The sequence below is a fragment of the Arvicola amphibius genome, chromosome 1, assembly GCF_903992535.2.
Source record: "Arvicola amphibius chromosome 1, mArvAmp1.2, whole genome shotgun sequence".
NCBI classification, from domain to species: domain Eukaryota; kingdom Metazoa; phylum Chordata; class Mammalia; order Rodentia; family Cricetidae; genus Arvicola; species Arvicola amphibius.
The window spans coordinates 26,576,137-26,592,110 of NC_052047.1; the positions used below are offsets into that span (position 1 = coordinate 26,576,137).

The following is a 15,974-nucleotide window of genomic DNA, read 5'->3' on the forward strand; positions in this document are numbered from 1 at the left end:
ACGCCACACACCTGGGAAAGCCATCTGTGCTTCCGCGACACCCTCTGGTTTTTTGGCTTCACAGAGAGCTTGTGCTTGGCAGCACTGTTGTCCAGACGAGCAATAGCCAGGGGGATGGCGTCGAGGTTGACACTTTCAATGGTGCCAGCAGGAGAGAGGTGCCTTTTTGGCCGAGACGGTTTAACTGGAGCAACCTAGGGTACAGTGGAAGATAGAAAGGTCAGCACGGATCAGAACACGACATGCAGGGAGTCCTACGATGGCACCGGGTTCTGTTTGCCCAGCTTAGCCCATGGAATGTTGTTTTAATGAGGGTCAAAGTCACTACAGAACTCTGAAAACCACAGCCTGTTCCCACCTAGCTTTGGAGGTGGGAGGAAGCCAAGGGTTTCTTTTGCTTGGGGGGGGGGGAGGGGGATGAAAAGAGGCACAGGTGCAGGCCAGAGAAACGGAGAGGGGGATGAGCTGCAGAGACCTGTGGGGAGGGCCTGCTGGCCTCTGCTCTGACCTGCTGGTCCGTTCTGCCCCTGGGCTGGGCTTCAGACCATCAGGCAGCAGCTGCATGCATTTCTTCTTCTCTAGCTTCTTCATGCAGATTCCTGTTGTTGACTCTGAATTCTGTCACTGGGGGTTGGCTCCTTAGGATCTGACTGCCGGGGTGGTTTGAAAGAGAATGTCCCCCATAGTCTCAGATTTTGAATACTTGGTCCTGAGATGGTGGGTGCTGTTTGGGAGGTGAGGCCTTGCTGGGGGAAGTGTGTTTCCAAGCCTCAGGGCCATTCCCAGCATGCTTTGTTTCTGGGCTCCTGGTTCAAGGTGTGAGCCCTCAGCTTCCTGCCCTAGACACTCTGCCTGCACTCCGGCACCGCAGACTCAACCCTCTGGAATCCTCGGTTCACAGGAACTTCTGCAGCTCTACGTTGCTTCGGTCATGAAGTTTTATCACACAAGAAAATAGTAGAAACTCATAAATGGACATCTCTGCCACTTCTCCCTTGTTCAGAGTCACCAAGACTAGACAGCGATGCATACAGGAGCCAGGTTCAGGAGGGCCAGCAGGGCATGCCCGAGGAAGTCAGTGCTCCCTCAGCATGTAACAGATGCCAAGGATGCTGCGGAGGCGCAGGACACCAGGCCCCTAGTGTCCAGTTCCAACCTGACAGTCTCTGGGCAGAGAGGCCAGGTAAGTCCTCTCCCTAGGGTGGACTTGTTCCCTCCATTGACCAGCTTCTGGATGAAGGAGGGCCTGGCTGTAGCCCATGGGTTGGCTTCATTCACTTCTAGGGGACATTAAACCTAGACATAAGATACTTGTACCTCTAAACACAAATTGATAGATGATTCCTTTATCAACTTACTGGCATGGTTGGATAAAAGGATATTTGTAAAGCAATACATTTCTGAACTTTGAATTTTGAATAAAAAGGTTCCTTTCTCTGTCTAAAATAGAAATTATCCGTTTGCTATAAGGATTTTCATAGGTTCAGTACACTGGGCTATTCTGACATTGGGCTATTCTTTCTTAAATGTGATATTAGGACAAGTAATCTGTAAAGAGTAAGAACATGTTTGGGGACGGGCACAGTGGCACCTATCTTGTATTCCTGGCAGACACAGGCTGGAAGACTGAGTTTGAGGTCATCTTGAACCCTACAGAGAGCTCACAGAGGAAGGATCCTGTCTCTCATATGCGGATCATAACTTTGCATCTTTAGATTTGTGTGTTTAACTTGGAATATCTGCAGAGGTCAGAGTTCTTCATGGTGGTGAGGATAGCAGAACACATGTGATATTATGGCACAGGGGAGCATCCTGGAGATTAACGTCTAATTAGAATGGGGGGAGGGCATGGAGGAGCAGAGGGAGTAAGGGAATGGGTTCACCAAAATGAAGGATGTATAAATAATTAAAACCTTATCATTTTTAAAGATAATTAGAAATTAAAAAGCAAAGAAGTTTGAGTTTGCTGCTCCCAGAAAACATGGGTTATTAAAACAAAAATATCACAGTGCTAGGCATAGGATTTCTTCCTATAAGTTATTGGTTATGGAGGCCCTGGAGGCCCCTAGATCAACCAGGCTATTCCATTGCTCTTGGTTGCCCACCATCATTAGATGTTATGACCCTATAGCTGGAGACAGGTGGCATGAAGTCAATCTGGAACATTCTGGGTGCTGCAAAATAATCCTTTTGTACACTGTAAGGATGTATTGTTCTCATTGGTTTAATAAAAATCCGAATGGTCAATAGCTGGGCAGGATTTGGGGGGCAGAGAGGATGCTGGGAAGAAGGGCAGAGACAGGTGTCATCAGCCAAAGGCAGAGGAAGCAGAACATGAACATGCTGTATTGAAAAAAAGGCACTGCCTCTTGGTACAGCATAAATGAGAAATATGGGTTAATTTAAGTTGAAAGAGCTAGTTAGTACTAAGCCCAAGCTATTGACTGAGCATTTATAATTAATAAGTCTCATAATTAATAATAACTCTCTGTGTGGTTATTTGGAAGCAGGATGACTGAATAGAAAATCCCACCTACATCTGGAAAATCTCCTTTCTGCCAGTTAATTTCATAATTATAGAAGACCACTGGGTGGGGGGAGACATCAGTGGTCTTACCCAGTGCTGGATTTTACAATCCTGACCTGCCAGGCAAGACATATTCACTGTAGAAGTAGCACATCTGTTATGGGAGCAACCGAATGCTTTCTGCTTGGGTTTGAGACTTGCTTCCCAGGAAAGAGTTCATGACTGGGACTGTAAACTTGCTGAAAAGCTCATAGCTAGGGAGGTCGTAGGCCATAGGGGGACCTTACTATAATTGTTTTGCTAAATGGACATCTTGCCAAATTTCCTTGTAGTATTTTTGTTTATACCCACACATTAGTGCCACTATCAACCTTGGTCAGAGCAATTCTTTCTGTGGTGGGCAGTGGTTACGGCAGAGACTCAGGACTGGTCAAAGAGTTGAGAACAAGTGGCTGTCGCACACTCAGCCCCAAGCAGGACATGTGGATCTGTCTTCCTCCTTCAGAAGGACCAAGAGACAGGGTAGAAGAGTGGGTAGGGTGACTGCGGGGCCGGGGGAAGGAGGAGGCTGAAAATGCCGTCTTGCCAGGATTCCGAGGTTCCGCTCAAGAACTCATAGCACCATGGTTACCAGGACAAGATCAAGCCAGAGAATATAAGTTCCTGAGTTCTCACCCCTAGCTGTGGAGCTATTTGCAGTGGGTGGCTGATGGGAAAGAGAGAGAGTCAATTTTTCTTTGGGGGTGTGGTCCCTGGTAGATTGTCCATGCACCCGTGGATGGCACCGCACCCAGAACATGTGGGCAGCTCTAATAGGACTCAGTGAGGGTTTTCTTTTTTAAATGAGGGCATGAAGTAGGGAGATGGTGTAACGAGAGATGGGCTGGGGGAAGAGAATGCGAGGAATAGGGATGGATATGATCGAGGTAAATATGTAAGTATGTAATTGCTAAAATACATAAATACGGTATTATTAAAATTTAAAAATGTTTTGACACAATCATAGGATGCTTAATACATCAAAAAGCTAACAAAGAGCTCTGGTTAAAAAAAAAAATAACCAAGTGGCCTAAGTGTCATTCCCAGAAGGGAACCTGGAATAGCCTGCAGCTCTGGAATAAAGATACAGTCACAGAGAGACCACTTTCCATCCCAGCATGGTGTCACAGCCCATACTTGTAATCTTAGTACTTGGGAGATGGAGCCAGGAAAAGGATCATCCTCAGCCACATACTGCATTCGAAGCTTGCCTGAGCTGCATGAGACTCTTGTCTCAAAAATCAGTTTAAGAGGCCAGAGAGATGACTCAGCAGTAAAGAACACGTGTTGCCCTTACGCAGGACCTGGGTTCACTTCCCAGCACACGCATGGTGACTCAAACTTGTAACTCCAGTTCCTGGGGCCTGATATTTTCTTCTGACCTCCATGGGCACCAGGCATGCATGTGGTATAAATACATTATACACACAGGCAAAACACTCATAAAAAGATCTTTTTTAAGAAGACCCAAACCTTAGACAAACTGTGCACATTAGAGAAGTTAGCGGCCAAGGCACCGGGTCAGTCTGAGGAGGAAGCCAGTTCGCTAATCTAGAGAATTTAGATGTCTGTCCAGCAGGGGGCGCTCACAGCCCTCTCAGTCAGCAGTAGCTTTGTGCACAAAGAAAGGCCAGCACTGGACAGGGCCAGGCTTGCGAACTGATTGCACCGTGTGTGTAAAGTCTGTGGGGCTTGCAGGCCGCAATTACCTTCCATATTTAGCCACAAAAGATAAAAAGACCAAGCTAGTACACAACTATAATCAACCAGAACTACTTAGTACATGAATCCACGAGTTAAAGAGCGGGGAACAAACATTTCTACCGTTTCGCCTCATTGCTTTTACTTGCTTACGGTTATTCTTTTAACAGCTTTAAAATTCTGAGAAGAGTTAAACACCATTTCCATTCCCTAAGAGATACCTGGGAGGACGACAGAGCTGATGTGACGGACTAACAGGGAGGGAATGCGAAGCTGAGGTGTCAGTGCCAGGCCTTGTCTGTAGCTGTCCTCACTGGGCCGGGGGACTGGTCAGAGCCACTCCCACTGCCCTGCCGGTGCAGAGCTGGTCACTGCCACATCCTCCATTTCTTCAGAGAAGGTGTGCCCCATGTAGGGAACACCAGAGAATTCTCACCAGAGAAACTCAACCCCTCAGGACCCATGCTCAGGGCAGAGGGGTCTAGGCTCCTCATATTCAAGGTAAAATCCCAGGGCCACAGCGGGGATGGGGGTGGGGTGATTTGTAAGTAAGGCCAAACATGAAGCCCTGAGTTCAGGTCCCATCATCCATGTACAAAGCAGAGTATAACCATTCACGCGCCTGTCGCCGCGACGCTGTGGAGGCCGAGACGAGACGGGAAGACCACCTGGTTCAGTGAGGAGACCCTATCTCCAGAGAAAGACTCGGAGAATGACAGGGTGGGGCTCCTGACAGCCTCCTTTGTCCTTTCTATGCGTATGCACAGGCGCAGCCCACCCTCCCTCCTCCCCCACCCCCAACACACAATAATAAAAGGGCATTAAAAGTGCATGTGTGTAAAAGTAGAGAAAGCTAAGGTTGGGTACGGGTTTGTCTCTTACATTTGTTCATAACAGAAGACCCCCTTACAAGTCTTGAGTACTGTGCAGACATTCTAGAATGCCCTGAAAGTCAGCACTGTCTAAAATTCCCACAGCATGATGGGAGTGTGGCTATTCTTCAGAGCAGGGCTCGAGTCTAGCAGTTGGGTTGCCATGGAAACGGATGCTCTAACCTCTCCCCCTAGTAGCTCCGGTTTATGAACAGAAAATAATATAGCAGATAGTAACAAAAGAGGAAAGAGGCTAGATAAAAAGTTCGCATCCCGTTACCTTCTCTTCCATCTCACTTCTGGCTTCAGGTAGATTCAGAGGACTGGAGGAACTTGGCTTGTCACTGGACTGGAAGAGAAGAGAGAGCGCTTGAGTTGTCGTGGAGACAGCAAGTGCTGGGTAAATAACCAGCACTGTCTAGGCCTGACCAGGGTGGCCCCATGCTCCACAGGGGGACATAGGCTCTCCTGGAACCACCAAGGGCCACTGTGGTAACTCTGCTGACTGGGACTACAGAGCTGTGGAGGGGCACAGTTCTCTTTTTACCTGAGTTCAGCGCGTTTCCCTCCTGGTTAGCTCTCAGCCCCACGTCCTGTGCTTCCTCCCAGGGTCAGAGAGGCTGAGAGGCTGCTTGGCGACCACCTCGCCTGGGAAATGGGGCCCTGTTACACACAGTTCTGACCTGGGAGCTCTCAGACTTCCTGGTAGCCTTCTAGCTTTCCCCTGAGACTCCGGAGCAGGGAGTGAAGACAAAAGATCCTCCCAGAGCCACGTGCAGAGAAGGCGAAAGAGCAGGGAGGAAAAGCTGTGGGCGGCACACCACGCTTGTTCTGGAAACATCCCCAGAAGGTGGCTGTACTTCTACCTCGTGTTGGTGTGTCAGCTTGCCCAGTCCACTCTAGGCTTTGTGGGACGACTCAATGGGTAGGGGCAGATCTGATGACCGGACTTTAATTCCCAGAACCCATAAGGTAGCAAGGGCAGGAGAGAACTAATTCTTAAGAACTGTCTTCTGATTTGCAGGAAAATGGATGGAGCTAGAAAACATTATTTTGAGTGAGGTAACCCAGACACAGAAAGACAATTATCACATATACTCACTCATAGGTGGTTTTTAAACATAAAGCAAAGAAAGCCAGCCTACAAACCACAATCCCAGAGAACTTAGACAACAATGAGGACACTAAGAGAGACTTACATAGATCTAATCTACATGGGAAGTAGAAAGTAGAAAAAGACAAGATCTCCTGAGTAAATTGGGAGCATGGGTACCTTGGGGGAGGTTTGAAAGTGGGAGGAGAGAGGAAGGGAGGGGAGCAGAGAAAAATGTAGAGCTCAATAAAAATCAATAAAAAGAAAAAAGAAGTCTTCTGAATTCCACACACATGCCATGGTATGCACTTGAGTGTGTGCATGTACACACACACACACACACACATTTAATAGAACACAAGTCAGCTCCAGACACTTCCTTCCTCACTATTACTCAGAATTCAAATCAGGAGTCTCCTTTTTCATGGTATCCAGCATCTGGCCTTGGCATCTGCCTTCCCCAGCGCCCACCCAGCCCTACCTGACCAGTTCCTCCCCATCTCCTTTCTAAGATCAGCATGTTCTCTTTGGTCTTTGTTCCGGCTCATACCTGTGCCTAGAACACTTCCACCTTGTAACCCCCTGGTCTGTTCCCAAGCCCACATCTGAAAATGCAACCTCCTCCCGCCCGCAGTGAGTCACTTACTGCCTTATTCTCGGCAGGCAGCACTGTGTCCGATCTGAACCGATTATCTTTACCTGCATGGTGACTTGTGTGCTCTGTGAAACCCTCTCATTAGGATGTGAGCCACCAGAGGCCCTCCCGTGACAAATCTCGCTCATCTCTGCAACACCCACACCTAAGACAAGGTCCGCTGAACAAAGAGCCTCTGTCCTTCCTGAGGCCACAGAGCCTCCTGCTTTGAAGTCGTAATAGCAAGGGCGTTCTTTGGTCCTATGAATTCCCTGTGTTAAAGTGAGGGAGGTTGCTGCCACCGCTGCCTGATACTGAGCAGGTGGGGGAGAGCATTTCGAAATCCACGAGGAAGGAAGGACCCCCGTCCCCTCCTCCTTGACCCACTATCCGTTTGTCAACATGTGGGGGCCAGGGGTCATCACGGCCAGGCCCCAGCAGAGAACAAACTGTCCGTTTTCACTGCAAACAGTTTGCCTTGCTCTTCTGAAATATTAGCTGATAATAGCTATGCCTATTTTTTTAACAGCAAACACCCAGATTCTGGAACTGATAGGCAAAGTTGTTTTAAGAAAGACCCAATCCACCTGTCACTAGAGAGCCCCCAACTGGCTATTCTGAGGGCTGTAGAGCCTTTTCTCTACACAGGCCTCTCCTCTGCTGCTGGAGGAACTGGGAATTCAGGATCTAGTCAAAGTGTTCCCTGAAAAGTGTCAATACACCCAGTTTAGACAGCCAGGTTCTGGAACGTGACTTTCTTTCCAGCTGATGGGAGTTCAAGCTGGCGGGTGTGAGGCCCTCTCCCTGGACCCCCACTGCTTTCTTTTTCAGCTCTCTTAAATTAGTCCAATTTGGCAAATAATTAGTCAGCTACTCAGCTGGCAGTCTCCAGGTCCTGAGGAGAAAGGGATGTCTAAGAGGCAGTTTTAGCTGCAAAAAGCCAACGTTTAGAGATGGAGAGAAAACAATTTTTACACCAAACATTTACGGACGGAGGACACAGATACGAAATTGCAAAGGAGACAGTGCAGCTTTGGGGGTGAGGTCGGGAAAGGGAAAGATTTCCCAGAAGCACCCGAGTCACCTGAGCCTTGAAGGAGATGCAGAAGGCTCCGGCAAGGGCATCTGCATAGGGCTTATGCCCTCCTCCTCCCCATCTTTCCCACTGGTCCTCAGTACCCTCAGGCCACAGCCTGAGCACCAGAGAAGCTTCTCCTCATCTTATCCCCCCACTCCCCCACCCCCATCCCCCCATTCTAGACTGTGGGGTCATCAGATGTCACTGTCATCCTGCTCTCTGGCTTATGAGAATCAAAGTCCCCCCTGGAGGAGGCTTACTTTGTTCTCTGGGTCTGAGAGGACAATATCCTGCTGAGTCACAATTTCCATGGGACTGGTCAGGAAGAAGTCCTCATCAGAGCTAGCGTCCGCACTGCCCGCCTTCTTCATGGGAATGGCATTCGATGGCCGCTGCCCAAACTTGATATTCTTGCCCAACTGTCGCTGCGGGAGAAACAAGGGGAAGATGTTCATGAAACAGTCTCTACAGCCATGACCAGGGTCCCCGGGGACAGTCGTGCCCAGCTGCCTTCTAGGGGCACGGCCATGCCGAGGGACCTCAAGGCCATCCTGCACTGAGTCCATTTGCTTCCATCTGCAGAGCCACAAGCTTTTAAAACTCCAGCCACCTCTTAGATGCAAATGCTAACAGCTTCTGGTAGGGACAGGGACCATGTTTCCAAATTGAGGTTGGAAATACACATTTTAAATTTCTCGGATCCATCTACCCAAGTCTGTGAATGCATGAAGAAATTATGCAGAAAGTAGTGACATGAAGTGCAGGAGCCATGGGGAGAAATGAAGACTCCAGGGGTGGGCACAGCTGAACCTGCTAGTCCCTTCCGGATACATTCTCTGGGAATCTCTCTGTGTCTTCACCTAGCGTGGGATTCCCCGTGTCAAAGCCACATGCTCTGGTCACAGTGAGTCACAGGCCAAGGTGGAGAAGGTCCCAGGGTCAGCAAGGCTTTCCTTGGCGAATGCTGGGATCGGGGATGGGAATGATCCAGTTTGCCTTCTTCGCTACAGTTACGCATCGTGAAATAGGGGCCACAAGGAACCTGGGGTAGGGGCGGGGAGGGAGGGGCTAAAGAAGGGCTGATGACTGGCAGGTGAAAGGGCATCTGAATGGAGGGGAGACATGGGCTGTAAACAATAACCAGCAGATTGGGTATGGGCCAGCTTCAAAACAGGAAAACTGACTCCAGATGTTTTGCCCCATGTCTCCAGGGGGTAAACTGTCCCCAGCTAAGAACCACTGCTCTAGAGCTACGCTCATATGTGGTTTTTACCTAATGTGGTTTGATATTTATCGTTAATCTGGCTAATAGTTAATCTGGCAGGGCTTCCAACAAGAAATTTAGCAATCAACAGCTCCAGCTCTGGATTGGCTAGGTTTTCTGAACCTGAGAGAAGCTAGAGGCACCCACCCGGGAAAAGAGAACCGTAGCTGAAGAACGCCTCGATCAGAAGGGCCTGTGGGCGCACCTGTGGGCAGTTTCCTTAACTGTTAACTGATTGAGGAGTGTCCAGCCCACTGTGGGCGGTGCCACCCCAGGCAGGTGGTTCTGGGTTGCATAAGAAGGGTAGGTGAATGAGAGCCACTGAGTGGCCTCCCTCCTCTCTGGTCTTCAGTTCCTGCCTCTAGGTTTCTGCCTTGAGTTGCTACCCGGGCTTCCTTCAATGATAGACTGTAACCTGTTTGCTGAAATAAACCTTTTCTCCCGAAGTTTGCTTTTGGTCAGTGGTTTTATCGCAGGAACAGGAGGATCAAACTAAGACAAACCCAGTCACTTTGCAAAATAAAGTCCAGGTGCCTGTGAAGAGGTGACGGGCCCAAGCTTTTAAATCTGAGCCCAAGTCTTTTAAAATGACATCCAGAGTTCTGGTCACTGTGCTCCACACCAGATCTCATAAATCTGACAGTGTACTTCCTTCTTGCAGGGACAGTTACATAAAGAGATGACCGGCATATTTAATATTTCTCTAAATATCCCTGGCCAAAGAATCCCCTGAGGGAAATGTCTCGTGTCCCTCAGAACTCAGTGGCACCATGTCCACCCACCTCCACCCAGCTCGTCCCCCACCCCAGCCTTGCCCAGTGAGCAGGGAGACGCAGATGCATGACCGAGATGAGCCCCAAGACGCCCCTCTCTGCACAGCGCACCCCGCCCTCAGCCACCCAGCATGCCAAGTCAGGGAGCAAGGGCTTGCGTTTGGTCCACTGTGATTTCAGCCTGCACTGGGCTCTCGGCCTCCCAGGAAGAATGCACACCCAAAGCCCCCATTCAGCCAGGGAAGGAGAGCTTCAGCAGCCTCCAAGAGGTTTGCAGGTTGCTGAAAACGGATGTCTTCCAAAGACAAGTAGAGCAGGAAGCGGCAGTTAGTGTGTACTCTAAGCAGGTTCAGAAGCAACACATCTACAACAGCCAATGGAGTCAGACAACAGGACACGGAATCACAGCCACGGACCTGGGGGGAGGGGGTGGGGGTGCTTCCTGTGGCCTCCCGCTCCAAGCCTCCTTAGGAGTGTTGGCCATGAGCCTGACACTGGACTGGGGAGATTCCCACTGGCAGGGTCTTTTGGTGCCAGTGTTCTGGGATGAGATGTGGGAAGGGGGAACCTTCCTTTCTCTTCTGAGACAGCATCTTGTTATGCAGCCTAGGCTGGCGTTGGACTCTTGATCCTCCTGCCCGCACCCCCGAGAGTGGGAATTATGGGCATTTGCCACTTGGCTGAGTTTTCCTTCCGTTTCAATTGATGAATAATAACTCTACATACTTGTGGACTACTGTGAAGTTTCAGTACATGTATATGATACATAATGGTCAGCCAGGGTGATTGGCATATCCATCACCTCTTCTATTTTTCACTTCTTTGGGAATGCTCAAAGTTCTCGTTTCTAGCTATTTCGAAATGTACTATAAATTATCAACCACAGCTACCCTACTGTGCTAGAGAACACTACAACTTAATAGTCCTTCTGACTGTAATGTGTCCATTGGCCAATGAATATGGAAATCATTTCTTATTTCTCTAATGGGAAGGACTTTCATAATGCATTTCCTGGCCATAACGCTATATTTTCACTTAATTAGGAGTTTTGCCACCATCACAAAAAGCACAAACAGGCCTCTTTACTTGACCAGGGCTCTTTTGAGAGGATGGCTGTTGGCTTATCCTGATGCTTAAAGAGACGAGAAGGAACGAGACAGACATGGTCACAGCCTAGACAGAAACGACGTCCAAAGACGAAATGCTTGTCGTGGCTACCAATGGAAAAGGAAGGGGAAGGCGAAGAGTCTCAGCTGACGGAGAAGGACAGGGACGGTGAAGTGCCTAGAGTCAGGCCGGGGAATGGGCAGAATGTTAGGACATGAAGTGGAGGACTAAGGAGGACAGGGAGGGAGGCGGCAGAGGAAGGCGGTGGAGGAAGGGAAGAGGGAGAAGGGCCCAGGAACGTGGCCACCACGTCTGAGGGCCTGGAGGACAGGAAGAGGGAAGGGAGTGTGCGACCATGCCAAAAGGCTCATTTATGTCTCAGACATGTTCATCCTGACAAAGTAAAGAATGTTGTTGCTCTTGAGAATAAAAGTGTGTGCCTTGTCTAGAGGCCGGAGGGGATGGTGACGGTGACGGGGAACAGGGCTGGTCTCTGTGTCCAGATAAAGCAAGAGCTGGTGAACCAAGGCAGGACTTGAAGCCCAATGCCCCACGTGGTGTTTACGGACCAATCGCTCACATCCTGACACACCCCCTTCTCCACGGGTCCCTTTTCTAAACACCTTTACGTGACTCAGAGGAGACTGGACTGCTGTGACATTTTATAAGGTATACTGACAACTTAAAGAGTCCTGCTAAAATCTAGCTGGTGATCTGGGGTGTCACACGAACTATATGGGAATAGATTATTTTTTATTGCTCTCATTGCTCACGGTTCAGGCACTGTCAGCACAGGACCCACAACAGGAGGGAGCAATTACTCTAAATTAGGCTGCTGTAAGCTGGCCCCAAAGTTTATCGGCCCCACGAGCTCCGTCTTTTCACACATCGTAATTATATCCGGAGAGGAAAGAGGAAATTGGTCCATACACTGACAGCGTGTGCTGCTGCTGGCTATGAATGCAGCTACTGTTGCCATTGGAATGTGAGCTAAAGGGACTATATTTTATTCATTCAGTTTGGGCCATTTTGCCGTCATAGGGACTGCTTGGGAATGAATGATGCTACAGGAATGCACATCCATATTTATGAGGCTGGATGCTGCGGTGTGGAAATGCATTGTATTCTGCAGCTTTTTGCACTGCCGGTATCTAGAATTTCCCAGATTTTTTTTTTCTGCAGCCATTCTTTTTTCAAATCATGTCCATGAGAGCAAACAGCAGAGGGGAAAAAAAAAAGTGATGTCTTTCTGAGCAAACTGCAGGTACCCATCATCGTGAAAGCGAATTCTGAAAGAAAGCACGCGGATTCAGGACGCCTGTTCCAGGAAGAACTGGCCGAGAGCAAGGTGCTTTGCTTTCTGCCCTTGATGGCTGTATTAGATGTCAAAATCCTCAAACATAGGATTTTGGAATTCTCAAGTGAAGTCCACTTCAGTAGGTGACATTAGCTCCCAGGGACCGAGGCCCCCACCTACACCTGTGCCAAATAATCCGTGGGACACATAGCCTGGGCATTTCCCGGCAAAAGTGTGGCACGACTCTGGCAACCACCTGCGGCAGAGCCAGGCTTCCTCCGGTTTCACCGGCAGCTGGTACGTACCTCCCAGCTGGGTGTGACCTTCAGCAGAGTGGCTCTCTGCTGATCTGGGCTGCTTGGTAATGTCAAGGTCGTTGCGGCACAAATATCACCAAGGGCAACGCTCTTATAGCTACCGCATGCGCGTGCAGTGGTGAACAGGGACTTCACACAGTCTCCAGATTTTAAGGCCTGTAGGAGCCTTGGGGCTTGCCTATCGTCACCTGCACCTCCCTATTGTTCAAGTGGGAAAAGTGAGAGTCACAGAGATTAAAGAATTACTTGGCCCGAGGTCACATGACCACATGGTGGCAGAGGCCTGATATTTTTTATTGCTCTGGGTCCTCTCACTCATTCAAGTGGTATTCATCCTACCAGCTGGAGCAAATGACTACGGACTGAGCCTTCAAAAGGGCGCTATTGTTTTAATCCCTATAACTAAGTGTTTATTCAAATTTGTTCTCACAGTGCGCATTTTTATACTCGGAAAAAATGTGCTCTTGTTCTTTTAAAAAGCTCAATAGTTTGCCACGGAAATTTTGCCATGGTAAAGTGATGTTATTTAAGACAGGGAAGGGTAACTGTGCTGTATTGCTTTTTTTCTATTAGTGGAGCAATGCTAACAACGCCTGTGGGTGCAACAAGACAGCTCTAGGCGCTATGACACAAGTGGGCACTAGGGGGCAACCTTTCCAAATACAAACACCTTCCACCCATGTTATGAGTTCTAAGTGAATGCTGAACAGTCTCTTAAACTAATTTTTTTTTTGGTTAAATTTCATTACAAAAGAATATTTAAATAATTGTGGATAGTCATCTATCCAGAGCATTCACTGTTAAATAGGTGTTATCCATTCCTTTCTCAAAAAAAAAAAAAAAAAAAGAACATAGACATGTACACAATGACAATTCCAGACATAAAAACACACACGCCTCCGACACAGCTAAACTCTCTCATTCCATGCTGGAGTCTAGGAGGAGGCGGTCTCCTATGCTTCTTACTGGGCATCCACAGCAGCATAACGTTGTCGTGGGGAAATGCAAAGCATTCATGCAAGTGTATGAAGTCACTAGATTTGGGGGACTTACCAGGAACATACTGCTTAGGCGACTGAAAAATAAAGCACAGTCTTTTGGGAGTGATTCAGTTAAACCTTAGGTCACTTAAAGACTAAAATTCCCTGTTGCTCTGACCGTGGTCCCCGTTTCCAGCCTCGAAGAGCAAAGCCCCTGATATTCCCAACGCCACTGTAGAGATCAGAGGAGGAATCGGAGGCCAGCAGCAGAAGGAGAACCCAGCAGAGCTCATCTGATGGAGCGCTGTCCAGAGACCACTCACACTAAATACTCATCTGCTCTGCTCACCTTCCCTCCCCCGTTGTGTTAATTGTATTGCCACTTCAGGGAAGTTGATGGTTTCATGTTTTACTAATTATGAGATCAAATTATCTAAAATCTTACCTTATTGTTAGAAGAAACCACGGCCCTTGCTCACATATTTTGAATTTCTATTTTTTTCCCCAGTACTGCACAATTGCACGGCATATACTTTATAACCCTTAAATCCACTTTTTAAAGAGGGAGCAGTATGCGGTGAACGTTACAGAGCAGATATCGTTGGCGCCCACGGCCATTATCCACCTTTAAAGGGCTTTCGAAGCTCCTGCGAACGGCAGCTATTTCGTGGTCCGAATCCTGCACACCGTTTCTTTTAGAGAAAGGTTTATGATAAGGCAGGGGCTCAGAACTGGCAGAGGGAAGTGGGTCCAAGTTCTCCCTGGCTATTCCTGTCCTCCCTCTTGGACCTGTGAATAGTGAGAGCTGGCTTCTTCAGCAGTATAAGAGCACAGCCAGCAGGAACGATGGGGGTCTGGCTAGGAAGTGCTGGGGTTTGCGAGCCAGCCCGGGCAGGCTCTATGGGCGGACCGTGGCCCTTGGCCAGTGTGGCTCTAGGTGTAATGACCTGGGCAAGGTTCCAGGGTGTTGGCTGCTTCCTGGTTTGTCATACATCACCGTCCACCGACTGCATGACCACAGGCCATAAAATATACGGCTTATGTTCAGAAGAAACGAGACCATGCGAAAAGAATAGCAAGGCTACTTTGGAGGGCTGGGATTAAAGGCATGTGCCGCCATGGCCAGCTCTTGTTGCCTTTTTTCTTCTCACCCATTTCTCGATCCAGTCACTGTTGTGGACATGTAGTCAGATGGGACTCAGCAACTCAGAGCCCTCTGTCCAAAGTCTAGGGAGTCCCCAAGCACTCCCATCTCAGAAGTGCTTGCCTTGGCATTGCTTCCTGGTGAGGGAAATGCTCCCAAGCGATGGGGCCGCCCTACATAATGAGACTCCATAGTCTTTGTTCCTTTGACATTTCCTGGGCCCATTATTTTAACCACATTCAGTATAGCACCGTTTACTACACTTTCACTGTTAGGGAGTCACCAGCTGAGTCAACAGTAGGTAAGAAAACTGCCCCCACTGCAGGGTGAAAGGAGTCGGCAAGGATCCTCCCAAGACAGGGTGGCTGGGAGCTGCATTTACAGCTACCACAGAGTCTCACCCCACCCCATCTCCTGCTGGAGACTCACAGGGTGGATGTGCACAAGGCGGCCTCTGTTGACAGCGGCCCCGGTGCTTGGTGGTTGGGAGCTCTTAGGCACTTGTTCTGGTCAAACTGGAAGCGACAACTGGAGAGGAGGGTTGGGAGACAAGCCGTGCGGGCGGGTACAGCAGGGCTAAGTGTGCCTCTCATGGGGGAAACTGAGTGGAGCACCAGATCTCAAAGCCTCTCCCCTGGAGCGACCCCCGGACCTCCCACTCCCTCACTCAAGGACCGACCAGGGTCTTTTCCACTTCCCTCCACAGAGGGTGGGGGTGGGGCTCCTCTGCCTCTGATCTGCCCATCATCTCAAGCTGTCTTACCTGAAGAGTTTTGACTTTGCCCAGGATGTTGTCCTGTGACATTGCTTGAACTGTCTGCTCATTTTCTGCTCCCCCATCAGGGATAAAAATACTGTCATGGGAGAACGCCCGTGCTCCCATAGAACAGGTGGAGGACCTGGAACGCAAACCACGTGCTTCGTTTTATTAGGATGATAAATGTCTTCTCCAGATTCAGTTCTCTGTTCTCCCTGACTCAAAGGGCTCTGCCCACATCGCTTATTCAGGACGTCCTTCGACATAGACACCTTCCTGCAGAGGGCCAGACGGGGAGCAGGGGAGATGAGAGGGTCCTGTGGGAATGGGGAATGTGGCTCTCTCATGATATTTCTCAGAACCACTCAGGGCAAGAACTTCAGGGGAGTGT

General features: G+C 49.1%; 1 protein-coding gene across 1 annotated transcript in view; it reads right to left on the reverse strand.

Annotated features, from left to right (window-relative positions):
• The window catches only part of Cracd (capping protein inhibiting regulator of actin dynamics), a 32,166-nt gene extending 16,457 nt beyond the window's left edge, over nucleotides 1–15,709 (reverse strand). Inside the window, exons 1-4 of the mRNA XM_038319466.1 lie at nucleotides 15,590–15,709; nucleotides 8,205–8,369; nucleotides 5,420–5,488; nucleotides 12–194 (exon numbers count right to left, since the gene is read on the reverse strand). Coding sequence (XP_038175394.1) covers nucleotides 12–194; nucleotides 5,420–5,488; nucleotides 8,205–8,369; nucleotides 15,590–15,709 — 537 coding nt within the window. The remainder of the gene's footprint in view (nucleotides 1–11; nucleotides 195–5,419; nucleotides 5,489–8,204; nucleotides 8,370–15,589) is intronic.
• Nucleotides 15,710–15,974: the final 265 nt, after the last annotated feature.